This window comes from Haplochromis burtoni, unplaced genomic scaffold (assembly GCF_018398535.1).
Source record: "Haplochromis burtoni strain Fernald_Lab_line unplaced genomic scaffold, NCSU_Asbu1 Contig_28, whole genome shotgun sequence".
NCBI lineage: Eukaryota > Metazoa > Chordata > Actinopteri > Cichliformes > Cichlidae > Haplochromis > Haplochromis burtoni.
The window spans coordinates 252,938-271,175 of NW_024582389.1; the positions used below are offsets into that span (position 1 = coordinate 252,938).

General features: G+C 40.4%; 1 protein-coding gene across 17 annotated transcripts in view; it reads left to right on the forward strand.

Annotated features, from left to right (window-relative positions):
- The window catches only part of epb41l2 (erythrocyte membrane protein band 4.1 like 2), a 51,062-nt gene that overhangs the window by 29,343 nt on the left and 3,481 nt on the right, over positions 1-18,238 (forward strand). For 4 of the 17 annotated variants that reach the window (XM_042219096.1, XM_005917600.3, XM_014332175.2 and 1 more), the window contains exons 11-25: positions 1,593-1,745; positions 1,853-1,950; positions 2,350-2,522; positions 3,358-3,443; positions 7,302-7,352; positions 7,517-7,552; positions 8,287-8,346; positions 11,034-11,198; positions 12,295-12,510; positions 13,813-13,881; positions 14,270-14,938; positions 16,011-16,139; positions 16,397-16,495; positions 16,660-16,740; positions 17,986-18,097. In XM_042219096.1, coding sequence (XP_042075030.1) covers positions 1,593-1,745; positions 1,853-1,950; positions 2,350-2,522; positions 3,358-3,443; positions 7,302-7,352; positions 7,517-7,552; positions 8,287-8,346; positions 11,034-11,198; positions 12,295-12,510; positions 13,813-13,881; positions 14,270-14,938; positions 16,011-16,139; positions 16,397-16,495; positions 16,660-16,740; positions 17,986-18,087 — 2,187 coding nt within the window. In that variant the 3' untranslated portion in view covers positions 18,088-18,097. Of the gene's footprint in view, positions 1-1,592; positions 1,746-1,852; positions 1,951-2,349; positions 2,523-3,357; positions 3,444-4,960; positions 7,420-7,516; positions 7,553-8,286; positions 8,347-11,033; positions 11,199-12,294; positions 12,511-13,812; positions 13,882-14,269; positions 14,939-16,010; positions 16,140-16,396; positions 16,496-16,659; positions 16,741-17,985; positions 18,098-18,238 lie in introns of those variants that run through there. The other 13 variants (XM_014332178.2, XM_014332183.2, XM_014332176.2 and 10 more) reach the window with 13 other exon arrangements.

Here is an 18,238-nt window from a genome sequence, read left to right on the forward strand (position 1 = left end):
TGTGTGTGTGTGTGTGTGTGTGTGTGTGTGTGTGTGTGTGTGTGTGTGTCAGCTGTGCAAACACTTGGGGAGGCCATTACCATGGGAACAGCCAGTGTTTCTCACTGGGATAGCAGGTCATCAGTGTACTGCGTGCATGTTTTCATGTTTGTCTCAGTATGTTTGTGTGTCTTTATGCAGTATAGGCAGAAAAATGAGAGTCTTATAGATAGAAAGGAAGGATGAGAGATTGAGAAGGGAAAATAAATGGAGAACAGAAATAAGGCCAGAGTGAGATGGGGACAAATACTTCAAAGGGGCATGCTCCACTTTTTGCAACACAGAGAACCAAGGCAAAGATAGAAAAGCAGAGAGAGCCTTTAAAATGCGGAAAATCTTTTTTCCTTTTTTATTTATTTTTTTATGGCATACCAAAGATGTGGGAATTCAGGGAGTTGATCTATTTCTATCCTGTGCCATTAATTTGTTGCACAAGTCTCAGAATCCCCAGGGCCCACAAAGGAACTGTTTCAAATACTGGATGTCAAAACATTTTAAAAGCACAAATGTAACACACACTGAGTAATAGTATTTCAGGGAATTCATTATTTTAGCTGCGAAAAGGAAAAGATGGACACTAAAGAGAGATGCATTTGATTCGATTCCACCTTGTTCAACATTTTTTTTTTTTCTTTTCATTACAAATTATTCTTTTCAGCAGAATTTTCAGCTTCTTGGCCTGTTTTCAGTGGAATTTTCAGTTTTTTCATCTCCTTTTTGCAGAAAGTTTAACAAGTTCACCTCTTTTCAGCACAATTTTCAGCTTTTTCACCTCTTTTCAGTTACCTGACAACCAGTTTGGCTCAGTGAGATGAGTAGCAGCCTTGAGACCAGGAGGCCCGGGTTCACCCAGCTCACGGCAACATTTCCTTTCAGCAGACAGTTCAACCTTTTCTCCTCTTTTCAGCACAAATTTTAGCTTCTTCACCCCTTTTCAGCAGAATTTATGGCTTTTCACCTCTTTTCAGCAAAAAATTCTGCTTCAACTGTTCTCAGCATGATTTTCAGTTTCTTCACCTCCTTTCAGCACATAGTTTTACTTCTGCTGTTTTCAGCAGATTCCACTACAAGGCATTCACACTGCATTTTCGCAGGAAATGCAACTTTTACTAGTTTTCTTTAACATTCCCTCTGTCAGTGTAACCAGCCAAAATATTTGAATGTAGCTGCAGCGCAAGGTCGGAGATCGATGAGCAGCTAATAGCATGGCAAGGCCATGTGATGTTTGTGTGCATGTGTCCTGATAAAACTGTCCATTATCCGCATATTGCATTCTCCATTAGTACAACAGATTTTTCCTGTGTTACTTCACTACTGTAATCAATACCATTAGCAGATGGTCTGGGAGCCTTAAAAGCTTTGTCAGTGTGTTAGTCTGCCAGCCAAATGCGTTACAGTTGTAATGAGTGTCACTGTTTGTGTGTGTGGTAATGGTGACCTTAAACAGTCTAATCAATCCATGCACAGTATGATCTGGCTTGGATAAATAGATGGTGTTTACAACAAATAATTAATCAAATTAATATATGTTATGCACATTTGTATCCTCACAGGATTCAGAGGGTGTGGACATCATGCTTGGTGTGTGTGCCAACGGACTCTTAGTCTATAAAGACAGGCTTCGGATAAATCGCTTTGCTTGGCCCAAAATACTCAAGATTTCATACAAGAGGAACAACTTCTACATTAAAATCAGACCAGGAGAGGTATGTATGCACACACGAATTAGGTTTACCTAAGCTATTTATTTTATCAATGTGCCCTTTTTACTGTTAAGAAAACGTTTTTTTCTCACTGATATTGTGCTTGATAGACGGAGCAGTTTGAGAGTACAGTGGGATTCAAACTCGAGAATCACCGAGCTGCCAAAAGGCTGTGGAAAGTCTGTGTGGAGAATCACAGTTTCTTCAGGTAGACTGATGCATCCATACTGCCTGTGGAGTCACTTGTGTTATTTTTCTTGAAAAAAAGCTGTGCATCTTCCCAGGAAGTCTGTGAAGAAAGCGTATCTCAAAGTGCGTATTTGTTGCCTTAGACACAGCAGAAACACCCATATAGATAAGCCTGATGCCCGTGTTTGCTTTGCGTGTGTGCACATTTGTATGTTGTGTTTGTAGAGATGCCTGAGTATTTCTTTCATATCCTGTTCAAGGAGGAGTTGCCTGGAAGCATTTTGCTTTCCTTACCCATAGACTTATAAATGTGATGATCAGTGTTTCATTGCAAAATAAATTAATCTGAATAAGCTTTAAAAGTCATGTTTCTCTCCAGTACCACCTCATCTCTCTCCATCTCTCTTTTTGTCACTAGGTTAAATGCACCAGAGCCTCCTACCAAGGCCCGCTTTTTGACTCTGGGCTCAAAGTTTCGTTACAGCGGGCGAACTCAGGCCCAAACCCGCATGGCCAGTTCCCTCATAGACCGACCGGCGCCCAGCTTTGAACGCACGTCTTCAAAACGCATCAGCCGCAGTTTGGATGGAGGTAACACACATGAATGCAACTGAAAGTGAGGCATATTTGATATTTCAGCTTCATTCTGAACTACGTCGAATGAATGGACAGATGGAAGGAATGAGGGGCAGATGGAAGTAGGGTCATGGATTTAGGCATTGCGCAGGGTCGTGTGCATGTCTGTGTTTGTACTGATGGTAAATGCTCAATGCCTGACCAGATACAGGAAATAGCTGGAGCATATGTTTCCTGTCACACAGTGAGAGACAGAGAGGGAGAAAGAAAGAGCTGAAAAGAATAAATGTTCTGTGGATCAAAAGTATGAAAACTTACAACAGAACAGCAGAGTGAAGAGAAAAACGCCAATTGTTCACATTTTGTCAGCACAAAAGTTGTCATTAACATCAGATTTATAAATAACTGTAGTAGATCATCTCATGTAGAACTGTAATAAAACCAGCGTGTTCTCTATGTCTATAGAACTGTGATGTGGTTTTGGCTTTACCTTCTTTGCCTACACATTTGTTTTGTTCTGCTTTGTTATGGAGGGGTTCAAGATTCCCAGATTCCAATTCATGCAACTGTGCACCCCTGTTTAACATGTGGTTATACTGTTAGCTGATATCGCCCCCTGCTGGGTACATTATTTTACTGCAACTTGATGTTTTATACTTGAGTTTATTTTGGTGCATTTACTCTACTACACGTTTTTGATTTTATTTTATTTTTTAAATAAAAGAAAGCTTTTTAATAAAGCTTTTATTATTATTTATTTTTTTTAGCAATTATTTACTTGTTATAGTTATGCAAGTTTTCAATAAGTAAATAACTGTGATTGCCGTTTCTTTTGTTTCTGATCGCGTAGCACCAATGATCAGCATAACTGAGGCTGGCAGAGAATCAGCTGAGAATGGACGCGAGCCTCACCTGGAGCTCCACTCTGACTCAAAGGTGTGTTCATAAATCAGATGTAGCATTTGCAGGTACAAGAACAGAAATACGAGATAAAAATAGAATGTGTGTAGCTCAGTTCTATTTTTTTTTTTTTTTTTTTTGGTTGTTTTTTTTATTTATACCAGTGAGTTGTCCCATGGAAACGGTCTGTTATATCAAATAGAAATACAGTATGTACTGAGAGCTATAAATCCAGAGACAGTTTCTGCTGTTTCTTGTTACTGTTGTAAGATAGCAGTGTTTGCTTGCTTTATGTTTCTGTGAAACGATGAATATGTGTATTTTCTTTTCCGGGTTTGCAAAACTGTGACACTAGAAGTTAATCACGTGTAAACATAACCATTTACGCATCACTGTTGATAATTTGTGGCGAGTCTCCTCCACTCTGTATGTGTGTCTGATGACGATGACGTCTTAACCGTGGCAGGTGAACAAAGTCTGTTATTTCTACTCTACATGTCCCCCGCTACCCATTTCATATGCAAGTGGGTTCGATCAATTAAAGTCGAGAGTTGGGCCTTTTTCAACGGTTTTCACTGGAATCTACAGCTACAAATTCAAATAGATTTTTCTTTGTCCATTTAGTGATCAGGAATAAGTGACTACTGAGACACTGCGATATCAACCTTATCTAAGGCCAGAGGACAGCTATTAATTTGCCTCCACAAAATGTGAATGTATACAGGAGTGGTAGAGGTACATAAACCAACAAAACGAAGAAAGCCTCATGTCTTCAGTCTCATATTTTTAATGGTTTTCTTATCAACTACAACAAGTCTTAACAGAGCAGCTTTTCAAGTAGTCCAGCATTTTGCTCTATTGGCCTAACTGCTGTCCTCTACTGAGGAGCTGTGTCCCTCTTATTCATAGTGCTCACTACTAACTTGAGCCCGTCTCTGAACAATATATGAGTATACACAGATTACTGCTGTGTGCTGCTGTGCATGCCTCCTGTTCCAGCTCCCTTTCCTCACTCCCTCCCGTCTCCTCCTTACCCTCGCTCACATCCCAGCACTCTGGACTTGGCACCTGTCTTGGCCCTTTCAGTGGTGACACACCCTGTTGATACTTTTTCTGCCAGCACCTGTGCCTACTGTTTTCTGCACCTATGCTCTACCCTGCTATGTTCACTTGTAAGCGATTGTGGCGTGTTGTTCACTGACTAATGTTTTGTCTCTTTCCCTCTCTCTTTTTTCTTTCACACACTCCCTTTTTAAAAATTTTTATTTCTTTATTTTGCCGTTCTCACACCTCTCTTGCATGTTGCCACTTGTTGCTGCCATTTTATGAAATCTGAATAATTTTAATTTTTGCACTCGATTATTTTGATTTGTCATTTAATTTTCATTTCTTCATGGCTTGCTCCTTCACTTTGCGGGTGTGTGCATTCGCCGTTGTTTGATCTCACCCATCTATCCACTCTCTGGCTCTCTTGTCATATTGTGCCCTCCCTCATTTCCTGCTTTTTCTTCCTCTCCTCTTGTGTCTTCCTTTAATTCTTCCCTCTCCATCAGTCAATCTTCATGTTCCCCCTCTCCTTCTCCTCATCATCCTCACTCTCATCCATCCCACCCTCCCTCGACTCCATCTCCGAGCTTGACCACGTCCTTTCAGATATCTCCGAAGATGAAGATCGTATCGACGACGTGGACTCGGCACACACGCTGTGGACCCTCCCCTCAAACACCCTGTCCCTCTTCACTGATCAGCAGTTAGCAGATCTTGAGCAGCTCGCACAAAACCCATCATCCTCCCAAACATGCTCCTCAGAGATTTTGAAATCTGTGGAGAGCTGCCAGGCTCAAACCAGAGCAACAGCTGGGCTGCTAAACTGGCGAAGCTGGTTCTCTCTGAAGGGTGTGGTTAAATACGTTTCTTTTGTGTTTGGCTTTCTCTCCGTTTCAGGAAATGGAAACATGTGTCTGGCCACAGGTGCATTTTCAAGATTAACGAAGAAACTGCACCTTTTTTCTCCTGCTTTGTTCATGATGATGTTTAAGTGGGTTCCAAAATTAAATATTTGCACCATCACTGCCTGGAATTATAGAGTCTCCAATATGATTATGTCCAAATTAGATCAAATCCTTAACATTTTGACATTTAGATGGACTCATTTGGTAGCATTTCTTATCCAGCATCTTCCTCCAAAGATCAGTAATACAGTTGCTGCTTTATGTTCTCGTCCAGCTCAATTGAGTTTACCCAACATATCTTCTCTCCATCCATCAATACTCTCAACCATTGCTTCCCTCTCCTCTCTCCCTGCTCGCCCCTTTTCTTTTCCATCTTGCGGCTCTCTCCCTGCCTTCTCTTGCTCTAACCTCATTGCATCTGTACATCGCTACCTCCTGAATCCCTCCCCTCTGTTTCTGCCTTGCCTGTTAGTCGTCTTCCTCCTGGCAGTGATGCTGACAGCGAGCCAGTCTGTAGTCTTAGCCCTGATTTTAGCCACACCCCTCGGTCTGACCCTGTGCTACTTGGAGAAAGTTGTCTCCAGTCAAAGAAAAACCGCTTTGCCAGTGTTTCTCGATGACGGGCCCGATGATCACTCTGAGAATCAGTTGAGCTCTGTTTTCAACAGGCAGGCTTCTCCTCTCACACCAACACACACGCCTCCTCGCATCAGGCACCGCACTAATACAGAGGCCACCTGGATGCAAGAGATGTGTGATCCAGCTGCATAAAAGCAACATGTATACACCTCCTGGTCCATATTCCACTCCCTCACTTTGTGTTTGACCTCTTTTTGAATGCATATGATGTCTGTCACCTCCTTTTGTTCATTTCCCCCACCAGCACTTCCTCTAGCTGATATATATTTTTTTCTACCTCTTAATTCCTTACCGTGCAAACCCCAGTGTATTGTTTGAAGAAACAGAGTAGAATAAGATTAAATTAAGAGTTAGAACAGTGAGAAGACATTAAAAATGTATAGCACAGAGACAAATATGTACATTGCCAATATAGAGAAAAGGTCACTTTATTAAGAGTTTAAAATAATGTACAGAAATTGAGAGGAGAGCAGAGAGACTAAAAAAAAAGGCAATGGTAATGATTAGTGATGTTCAGATCATTGTCAGAGTAGTTGCAATTAGAGGTTATTAATTGTAGAGCTCTGTTGTGGTTGCTCTGTGTAATATAAAACTGCTTAATGTTCCTCTAATCAGATGTGGTGACGTAATTATATAAATTACATAAGTGCACTTTTAAGGCAGTATCGATTATTTTTAAAAGTTATTTTCAGTTGCGTAGTTCTGCATAGAAAGGGTGATGCTGAGTAACTAATAGTTGATCACATGTTAGAATTGTACATACAGTTGCCTCCAGATGCCTATAGCACCTGCAGCTTATTGCGTTTGTGTATAAGATGTAATAAACATTAAGACTAAACAGTGTTACACCTGCCCTGATCCCTGACATTCAGCACTCTGTCCTCTACCTCTCTGCACTGATCAAGTCATTTTAGACAAAACTCTTCTAGTGTTTCTGTAGTACCCATCCTGTAAACCTTTAACAGTTTCACTATTTTGGACTTTGAACTCATTATGCAGCTAAGTATAAACGTAAAGCTGTAAATATAAGGCTGCCTTTCAGTCATATGATAGAAGTATACACACACTGTAAGCGGTTAGTAGCACCTTCTGTCTCCAGATCTTGACCACCTCAGCATCCTTTCCTGTTACTGTTCCAATGGGTTTGGTGCTAAGGTCACATGACCAGCAGTACTCCCTAACACTAAAGGTTGCTGTGGAAGAAAATAGCTTTTCCCATCATCCATTTCACTCTTTTCTTTCTTCGTGCCCTTGCCTCCTTCATTTTGTCCTGACTACCATCACCATGACTACGACACTGAAGGTTACGGTGGTGGACGTAAGCCCTGGCGATGCAGAGGCCATGCCCTCCCAGGTCTGTAAGGCCTGTCTTTACCCAGCATGCTTTGCAAATATTAAAGAGATCAGAATAAATTGACATTATGCAGCTAAGAACTAGTGTGAAGTGTTTACAACATTGGTTTTATGTTGCAATGGAGCAAACCTGTCCTTATTGTCTCCTCGACTTTACCTCACCAGCACTCACCTGGATCCAGTGAACTTGGCCCCCCTCAGGTTCATTCATCTTATTGGTTATTTGGTTGTGCATTGGCCTGTGGCCCGTGTGGGTTGGTTTACTGGTTGGGTTTATTCTTTTCCCAGGGTGAAGTTGCCCTGACTTGAATCTATGGAGGTAGTTTGGGGTTTCTTTTTTAAACAAGAACCAAATCTGGAATTTTATAACCTTAAAAAAAAGTTATTGACTCATGTTGCATTAATTTAAAATTATACCTCATGCTCTACATTTGAATTCCAGATTGGGTTTGACTCTTAAAAATAGATCTGGGCACTTTCACCCAACTGTTTTCACTTTCAGATGCTCTGCTGTGGCTTACAGTTTCAGTCTGGTTTCTGGTTTGCACCTGAGGTTCTTTTCGTTATTTTTGAGTTTTCCTGAAAGCGCAGTGTGGTTTTGATGGTTTGTGTGAACATCTGTTGGTGTTTTGAATGCTTTGGATTTTGCATGTTTACCATGGGTACAAGTATCAACAACTGTGACATTCATGAGGAATACCAAAATGAAAACATTTGTGCTTGTACCCATCATCCAACGTTCACCCGAGACATTTGGGACATTTTTGGTGTCAACATCTCACTTTTTTTTGGTTATATGTAATTTTTTTTTGTTGTTTTCATTCTGTTAGTTTTGTTTTATTTTATTTGTGCACTGAATTTTCACCATACATTTATTAATTTCTTTTGAATTAATTATTATTTTTTTCATTGTGTGCTGTATGTCTGCCTTCCAGAGTTCGTTGAGAGTGCATGGGGACAATATTTATGTGAGGCACAGTAATTTAATGTTGGAGGTTGGTACTGGTATTGTCCGATGGCTGATAATGAGACCTACATGTTTCTGTGTATTCTGACGCCATCAGATCTACAACTATACTGTACAAGACTGCTGCCCTCTCGCACTCTCAGGCTCTGCGTGCATGCCCGCATGTGTTTGTGTGTGTGTATGTTTGTTAATCAACTCTGTACTCAGGTCCAACATCAACAGTTATGATCTTGGAAAGTTGAAAACATTTCAGTGCTAGTTGTCCTCATTCACATGGCAGCTCCTTTGAACAGCTCAACTTGGAAATTTCACTGTTTTTGTGATAAAACACAAATGTCACCTAAACAAGAACCCAATCAACATTTCTACATGTGGAAAAACTCACAAGTCATCACCTAATTTGTCCCAATTCAACTCAGATATTTGGCATCTTTCAGCTTGATAATGTAGTTTCCACAGCTCTTGAGTTTGTGGGGTCTCTGTTTTACAAAAAAAGAGCTCGCTTTCTTTATCTGTCAGCAGTGGATGCTAAAACAAGCTACAAGAAACCGCAAGACTGATCACACATTTCATACAATAGTTGTAGTTTTGTGCAGTTTTTGTCCTTTCATTTTCTCGTTGTTAGTTTCAGATTTGGTCTTTTAAATTTCTGTGATATTAGTCGGAATGTTAAAAATTATATTGCATTAGAAACAACACTTTGTGTTGGTAGTTAACTCAGTCTTAATAAAAAATTTGGTCCGTATGATGTTTCAGTTGGAAACCTTTGCCACATGAAGAAAGACTTTTAAATAAATACATATTTTTAACATTTGTATTACATAATAAATTTTTTTGTTTTATTTCACTCACTTAGCTGTTGTAATGTAATGTTGCTGTTGTAATGGCCAAATATTTAATTTTTTGTCTGGTCACTGAGTCCTGGGACAACACAATGAGAAAATGAGCTTTAAATGCACTACTGAGATTGTTTACAACATTTAGCCGTTATTTGATTCTCAGTAGTCCTCAACAGTTTGAATTAATCTAGCCAAGTATTATGTGATGGTTATGTTTGTAGCCAATGTTGTCTGAGGGATAGAGATGAGATTAAGGGTGTTCCTGACAGATATAATCCCCAACTAAACACTAAAAAGATTTGCGTATGTGCACAACAGCAACATCAGCCTCTTTAGACCTTTATTCTTCTCCTTGCTCCTTGGAATTAGTTGAAGTTGTGTCAGAAACCTCAGTTTTGTATCTGCACAACAGTACAGCAGAAATGGGCTCTTTCAGAAAATTTCCCTGACTGAGTGGCTGCTCTGTGAATTGGACTGATGATGACTTAAATGCATGCTCTGTGCATGTTGATTGCAGTTTTTTTTATTTTTTTTTATTTTATCTTGTTGTATTCTGGATTCTCGATTGGTCAGAAGTTTGATTATTGCCAGGCAGCTGTGTCTAACCTGACTAATCCAGCCTCCCTAACACACACGAGGAGCTTTCTTCCTGTTTTCTGGTGATTGGCTGCCAAAAAGTCAAGTGATCTGTGGTGTGATAACATACTAAAACAACAAAACCTGTGTGTGAAGCATGGGGCTGATAGTGATCCGTTGCACTAGAGTAGTCTACACACTAATCAGTGTTAGCTGAAATGTTAAACGTGGTTAGAGCAGACTGAACAAGTATTTTTCTCCTCAGTATGTTGTGCCAGTGTCTCTGTGTTGGATTAAATCCTGCAGCCTTCTCAGTACATTAAGAAAATTTGTCTAATTTATCTCAATTTCATGAAATGTCTCCATGCTTGTGTGAATGAGATGAGGAACAGATGGAGGCAGACCTGGTGGAAAAGATACCTGATGTGTAACAAAACAACTATTACTAATGACATTAAAGTCAAATGGAAAAGTGAAAACTAATACTAAACTAAACAAATAAACTAATAATAAGTAAGCAGTCAGATAGGAATAAAGGGTAAGGGAGAGGCAGACTAGCACTACCAGCTCCATGCTCTGCAGATGCCATTCCTGGTCTGTTTTAAGGGAAAAGTCCTTACAAGATGGTGGGCCTTGTTTCACTGCAGCTTGCTGTAATTCATAAGTAATCAGCCGTCGTGCACCAATTGTGAAACAACTCCAGTAAATAAGTTTATTCAGTGATTATCAAAAGACAACTTAGCTGTTTAAATGTCTTATAGGTCTTTTTTTTTTAAACTATATTTCAACCCGTCGCAGATTTGATGTGACAGAATTTGCTGATAGTCTGATACAGTCAAATGATCAAAATCACCGATATTGGCTGATATGTGGGTGCATCGCTAGTGATAAGTCATGTATATGATTTCAAGGCTTTTTAAACAATGCTGCAGTGAAGCACGGCGTCCATCTTGTTTCCCTTCATATTGACAGACTAATGTTCCTGTGACCACAATTTTTCCCTCCCCGTCCCTTTCTCCTTTTATCCGTCCCCATTTCTCCTTCACTATCCCCCTCCTTCTTTTCCTTCCTTCCTTTTCCCATCATTTTTCTGTCTCTTGATCTTGCTCTCCCTTTTTTTTAAACTCTCCTTCTACTCTGGCTTTTACTTCCTCTTTTCCTCTTTACTTCTCACATCTCTTACATCCCATGTTTCCCACCTTTCTGATCTTTCATCACTCACATTCATGTCATTCACTCTCTGCCTGCCTCCTACCTCCCCTTCCCCTTATACCTATCCTTTCCTCCCCCTCCCCATTAGGACCATGATAAGACCCAAGAAGAGGTTCTGAAACACCAAGCTAGCATTAGCCAGCTAAAACGCTCCTTTATGGAAGCTCCACCTCCCTCTCCTCCTCAGCCCAACCAGTGGGAGAAACGGCTCACCTCCTCTCCTGCTACGATACGTTTGCAACAGCAACAAGTGGTACGTCTGTCTGGATGTTTTTGTCACTGCAAGACACATGAACTGCAGATAGTTTAGTCTACAACAATAGTGCAGGCGATGGAGCGTTATGCAGAGGATTTCAGTTGTGTCTTTTGCTGTAGAAACACAACATTGCAGTCCCTGTAGTAAAAAAAATGTTTTGACCTTTTTTTCTAATTCAAAGTTTTCTTCTTTTTGTTTTGGAGTGCAGTCTGTATCACTACACCCACTGCTTTCTTTTTATCGCTTATATTTGAATGGGTTTTTTGGAGTTTGCCAACTTTATGGCAGCAGATTTTTAATCTGCACTCTGTTACTTGGTGCCGTGGTGGTGTTTCCACAGTGTGTTCATTATAGCTCATCCATCACTTAACAATAATTTCTGGGTTTTCCTTTGAAGAAAACTGACCAAACATCAATAACTGTTCATTCCCTCCCAGCAGGACTGATGTTACGTTGGAGTTTTGACAGCACATGGGTTTCTACTTCATTTCAGTTCTACTCAAAACCTATTTTCTGATTTCTGTCTGTTTCTAGTTTACTCTGTAATAGTGGTGTAACAATTCTTGAAATCCACAGATTTGTGCATACTTTGCACTTTTGGATCCCCATTAGCTGACGTCATGAAAGAGTAGTAACTTCTTTCTCTTCTTTTGGCTTTTCTCAGGTTATCCTATTTAAGATCTTATCTTCTAATATACACTTTGAATAGGTCTTAGCATCCACAGGTTTACACACTTTACTAAGAGTGTTGCTCAACAGCTGTTTCCCATCCTATATTTACACATCCTTATAACGGCAATGCAAAAACTGCTGTTACACATGCCAAAACAGTCCTTTACTGTGAAGTTTGGCTAATATACACACAGGAAGCAGCTACTAGCTTAGCTACTCCTGTGGCTATCATAAGAAGTGACTTCTAGAACTGTTACACCTCTACTATGTAATCATAAAGCATTTCTTTGTACATCTGTATGCTTTTGAGGATGATTTCTCTTCTTTTGGCTTTTCTCCTATATAAGATCTTATCGTCTGTCTCATTTGTTCGTGCTTCTGTGTGTCTTCTCTCTGTCCTTTTTATTGTGTGTTGCTATAGAGTCTTGCAGAGGAGATAGCGTCAGTTCTTTTCAGTAGACACACTGACATTGGACTTGACTCAACTGCTAAGGCTGCCTGCATTTTTCCTGAACCACCACTAGATGCTGTTAAAACTACAAGTTCAGCTGCTACTTCTTCTTCCGCTGCTGTCTGCAGTTTTTCTGCACCACAAAGGCCTCTTGCAACCCTATCTACCGCCCTCTCTGCCACTGAGGTGCTTCTGCTACTACCAAGCATTTAGGAGTCACTTTACTTTAATTCAAAAACATAAACTACTCAGGATTGTTGGTTAAAGGGGAAGTTAATACCACAATCAAATATACATGTTTTTTCTAGGCTGTAGTGCTGTTTACTTCATCTTGGCTGTCAAGATTTCTGCCTCTTGAATATAATAGATCAACTGCACTTGGCTTGAGCTTCTCAACACACCAAAATTGTAATAATGACACATTTACTCACCTGGATGTGAACTCTATGAGCCATTTTCTTTGTACCAAACTACACCTGCCAACCAAAGCAAGGTAGATGCTTCCTTCTGCACAGTGATATGGCTAGATAAAACTACAATCTAGAAGAAATACATGTATTTTTGATTTTAGGGTCACCTGTACCTTTAACCAATCGTCTTTCTGTTTAACTTGAGAGTAATTGAGTAATTGTAATTCTTCAGGTATCTAAGGATGCCTGCCAGATGCGTTTACAAACCAAAGGGGTTTAAGATGCCCATAATGCCTGCTGTAGATGCCGGATGAATGGTAGCGATAATTAGTTTGTGACGGCTCCATTCATCCCAAAAGAACGGGCACACAATGACCATAATGCATTTAATCTAAACCTACTCATCTATGAATGGGTGCATGGCTTTGTTTTTTTTAACATTTATTTTTCCTATTTTATGTTGCTAGTGATTGTAAATATGTGTGAATTTAATGCTAATGTACTAATCTGCTCCGTTTTAGGATCTGTGCTTAAAAAATAAATATATTAAAAGCAGCAGGTATTGAAGCAGCAGCTTTCGTAATGTAAAAAGAAAAGCTGAAATGGCAGCCAAATAATGTGCTTGGTTAGTGGCTTTTTTTAAAGGAGCTTTTAAAACTACACAAAAAGGTTTTCAAGTGAGGACTGAATCCATTATGATGTATTTTCGTGGTCGTCTCAAAGACACTGCTGACTTCAATACCACGCTTCTTTTGCCTTTTTATGTATGTGAAGATAACCTTTTTTATTTATTGATGTGGTATTCTCTTTAATCCATCTTTCATCTTTTTGTTTTACCTTTTCTTTTTGGTTCTTTTATCCCGTCTCTTTTCCCTGCTTCAGGGAACCTTATGCTTTATGGGGGTTGCATGAAAAAACAGTCCACCAGGCACAGAATAAGAGACAATAAAAGTGAGGGGGATTGGGCACAAATAACAAAGGCAGCCCATTCCCACATGCCGTGATAACAGACATCTTAATACTGCTAACATTGATGGTGTGTGATTAATAATGTCATGCTAACTTCTCTGTCACGCAGGTGAGTGTGCCCCAAACAGAAGCAGCAACAGCTGATAACGCGATCTCTGATACCAAAGAACCCGCAAAGGTGGTCCTGACCTTCTTCTATTAATTCCTCCAACCCTACATTCATGACAATTTTTATCCATTACTTTCTTCATGCCTTCATTCATTTTCCACTTGCAGCTTAAATTTTCTGTTCCTGCTACACCCTTCATTATCTGTCCTCCCTTTCTTGTCTCTTTGTCAACAGTTCTTCATCTTCTTCTGTTGGTGTTACTTTATTGTCTTTTAACTGAGCTTAATTTTTTCCCATTTATGTTCAATGATCATTTTATTCTTTTGTTTTCTTGTCTCCATGCGTTTGTTGTTGTGGTGTGTGTGCGCGCATGTGTGTTTGCGCACTTCATTGTGTTTGTGTCTGTGAACCGGGTGTACATGCGTGCTTGTGTGTGTGTGTGTGTGTCTGTGTGTAGACAACCGAGGTTGAAATCGAGGAAACTGTTGTCGTCCAAGAGATTTCCAGAGCTCCCAAACCTGGACTTGTCACGGTTGCAGCCAGTACCCCCGCTGCTCCTTCTGCAGAGCAGGAAATGAGGGAACAGGAAGTGGAAGTTCAAGAGGAAGCGGTGGTAGTTGAGGAAGCAAAGCCGAGGAAGGAAGAGAGCATTTCATCTGAGAGCGAGAGTGAAGAAGAAGCAGAGTACCATCCATATCTCCCTGTGTCCATCTCTCACACACAAATACCTGAGGAGAAGGAAGAGGAAGAAGAGCAGGAGAAGCAAGAGGAAGATAAGACGCCAGAGCTACAGGTGTTGGCTTCAGATGCTTCTTCTCTTCCAGCTGAAGTCATCCAGCCTGCAGAAGAAACCCGTCGAGAAGAAGTGGAGTCCAAGAAGGAGGACAACACAGAGACAGAGAAGACAACAAATGCAGAGGAAGAGAAAGAAGTTGAGCGTGAGACTGAGGAGAGCACAGATGATCCGATGGTGACGCCCGATGAAGCTCCTAACGGCCTCACCCTGCCTGAGGAGGGTGTGACTGTAATGGATGCTCGTGCAGAAGAAGAGGAGGAGCCTAAAATGAATGGAGAGCCCTCGCTCACTGAAGCAGAGCCGCTGCCACAGGTTATTTGTTGCTCTGAGGTAAAGTCTTCACTGGGCCGACTGCGGAGCTTCCCCGGGCTTTGATCCCTCTCCTGCCAACTATAGAAACACCCACTTTTTTCCTTCCCTGCTTTTGAGAGCGCCGGTTTCCTTCCTGCTTGTGTGAATATTTAAGCCCCATGTACATCCTCACACTCATCTTCATCCTATGAAAATAAAAGCTTTATATTAGTATGCTCAAAACTGCCGAAACCAAGGAGCAGTGCTTTAAAGTTACAATTCACCACCATTGTTTTGGTGTTCATATTAATTCATCTACATGAATATTTTCAGTCTTTATTTTAATTTACATAAACATACATTTGACTTTCTTTCATATCTGCTGTTGTCAGATACCATTCATACCATTATCATGTCCCACGCAGTGTGGTGTGTTGCTACTTTTTTTTTTTAGTGTTGTGAAGTAAATGGGGCCTAAGTGGGAAATGCATGGTGCTGTTAGGTGTGTTTTTGTTTTGTTTTCTTTTTGCTTTGCATGCTGCATTTTGATATGTGCGTATCCTCTGCGTGTTTGGCAGTGATGCTCCTCTTTCTGTTTAATTGGCGTGTTGTGGTCGTCATAGTGACAGTGTTGTGGAAATCATCATTGCCAACCACTCATCTTTGTACCTTGTTTACATTACAGTAGCTGTTTTGAGTCCCGCTTGTCATATTGGCTCATTTTTTTATGCACGTTGGTACAATGTTAGGCTGCATGTGAACACCAAAGATATCTCCATAGTTGTCCTTTTGCCGTAGCTTTTTATTACATTGCATTGCAGACGTTGTCTTACTTGTGTTTCTCATGGTTTTGTCTGCATGGCTTTTGGAGCTCTTGCTTCTGTGCATGAGTTTTGCTGCAGTGGCTCACATGTGCTGTTTACATCTACATGTACTGGTGTTTCCTGCACAAAAATATTTTCAAAATGATGATGATAGAAGATGATTTTGAAGACAGATTTGTCAACTGCATAGATAAAAATTTCTTTTTTCCCCATGTCTGCCTCAGGTTTAATATATTAACTCTCTTCCCTCCCCCAACTCCTCACTCCTCTCTCTGCTCCCTCCCCAGCCGCCTGTGGTAAAGACAGAAATGGTGACTATATCAGACACGTTTGCAGCCCAGAAAACCGAGATAGCCACTAAAGAAGTGCCCATCGTACATACGGAAACCAAGACCATCACATACGAGGCTGCGCAGGTGCAAACACGAGAGAGAAAAAAACGGAGAAGCTTGTTTAGTTTTTCCCCATGTGTGTCACCATCTGTGGTTCATATTGTTTGTGTGAAATATTTAGACCGATCGTTGCTACGTCAGCATTCTCCATGTTCCAAAGTGCTTCCTGTCTAGCTACAGTGCATGACGCCATCTTTTCATTCTGCTCCTACAGGAAACGAGTTTTATTTATTTATTTATTTATTTTAAACATCAGCTAATGATCTCTTTTTGTCTCTCAGTTGGATGGTAATGGTGATGGTGAGCCTGGAGTGTTGATGACTGCTCAGACAATCACCTCTGAATCTTTGTGTACTACAACAACCACACATATTACCAAGGTACGAACAGACACACACCCCAAAACACACACGCATTCATTTCTGTTGAGCCTGTGTCTTTGTGACAGGGGACATAATTTCATTATGCTATATCTTAATTTAAATGCTGTACTGCAGCCATTTGCAAACTGCCCAATTTGAAATGTGATAATCTTTTGTTGCAGACGCTAAAGGGCGGTCTATCAGAGACGAGGATTGAAAAACGCATCGTCATTACTGGAGACTGTGACATCGACCACGACCAGGTCAGTTTTCAGGGACGCAGCCTTTCCCCTCTGCTTTGCCTCGTGTTCCAACAACTGGGCTCACGGGGTCTTTTCTTCCCACCAAACGTGGATGGTGTGAAAGTCTCTAAAAGAGTCATCTTAGATAAATAAACCACATCCAAGTCCAAACTTGGCAGCTTTAAATTTAAGATCCTTGTTCTGCAGATTGACTCATAAGGAAATAATTTTCTCTCATTTAGAAGATTTAAGAGAATAGATGGGTTTCTGGGACATGTCAATCATGTTACTTGCAGTCTTAATGCTACGTTTTATTTTTGAATCACTTATTTGACACACGCCATCAGATCCACCCATATTCCACTCATTGTTGGAATCTGCTGCTGTGACTTCTTCACCACATCTTTTCATGTATAAAATGTTGGCATACTGCTTTTTTTTTCCTCCTGCAGTGACTAATTTCACATACTATGTTTTTCTGTGATTGTCACATTTCCTCAGTGACAATCAGAGTACAGTAAAATACACACTGCACAGAGGAGATCACATCTCAGTTAGTCCAGTCCAGATGTATGAAAATTGATCTTTTTTAAATACTTTAAACTAGCTTCCTAAAGACCCCAGCAAAAGTAATTGATCCATTCTACCAGCCTTAATTTGAGCCATCTCTTAATTATGCATGGCCCTGAGGTTGGCAATTTTTTGTGCACTGTTTGCCAGATTCAGATACTTAAAAAGCAATACTAAAAAGTCTCATTGTCCATATTGGGGTGTAGCGATACAGGTACTTAGGCAGCGCAACATTTATTGAGAGTGGTTGCTAGCAGGTTGCCACAGTCTCCAGTAGATAACATGGAAAACTCCATGTGAGATCTTTTCACCTGTGTGAATGGCTTCATGGGAATTCATGTCAAACTGCATGTAGCCCTGAAATGTTTGGGACAGTAAATGTCTCTTTCATCTCTTTGCATGCTCGTCTTTTTGTTTAAGTTGCCTGTCTGGTTTAATTCGCTGGATTTACACAAAAACAACAGATTTGGATATCACTGAGATGGGTTTGATTTGAGTGAATTCTTCTTCTAAATGCATTTTACTTGATCCGAAGAAGTAAAATGTCACACTGACTGTAAATCCAGCACATATGTCTTTTTCTGTTTGCTTCTTCTTTTATTTTTCATTTAACTCCACCATTTCCCCCCCTCCTTCCCCCTCCACTGCCTGCTGTGCTCGGTGCTTCCACCATGTGGTTGCCCATCGGTACTGCAGGCACTGGCCCAGGCCATTAAGGAGGCCAAAGAGCAACATCCTGACATGTCTGTTACCAGAGTGGTGGTTCATAAAGAAACTGAGCTGGCTGAGGAGGATTGACTGAACTCAGGTAATGATAAAAATAGTAGCTTATCATCATCATCATTATTATTATTATTATTATTATTATTATTATTATTATTATTATTATTATTATTATTAATCTTTTTATATTTGATGGGGAAAGGTTTATTTAGCGGTGCATGTGGAG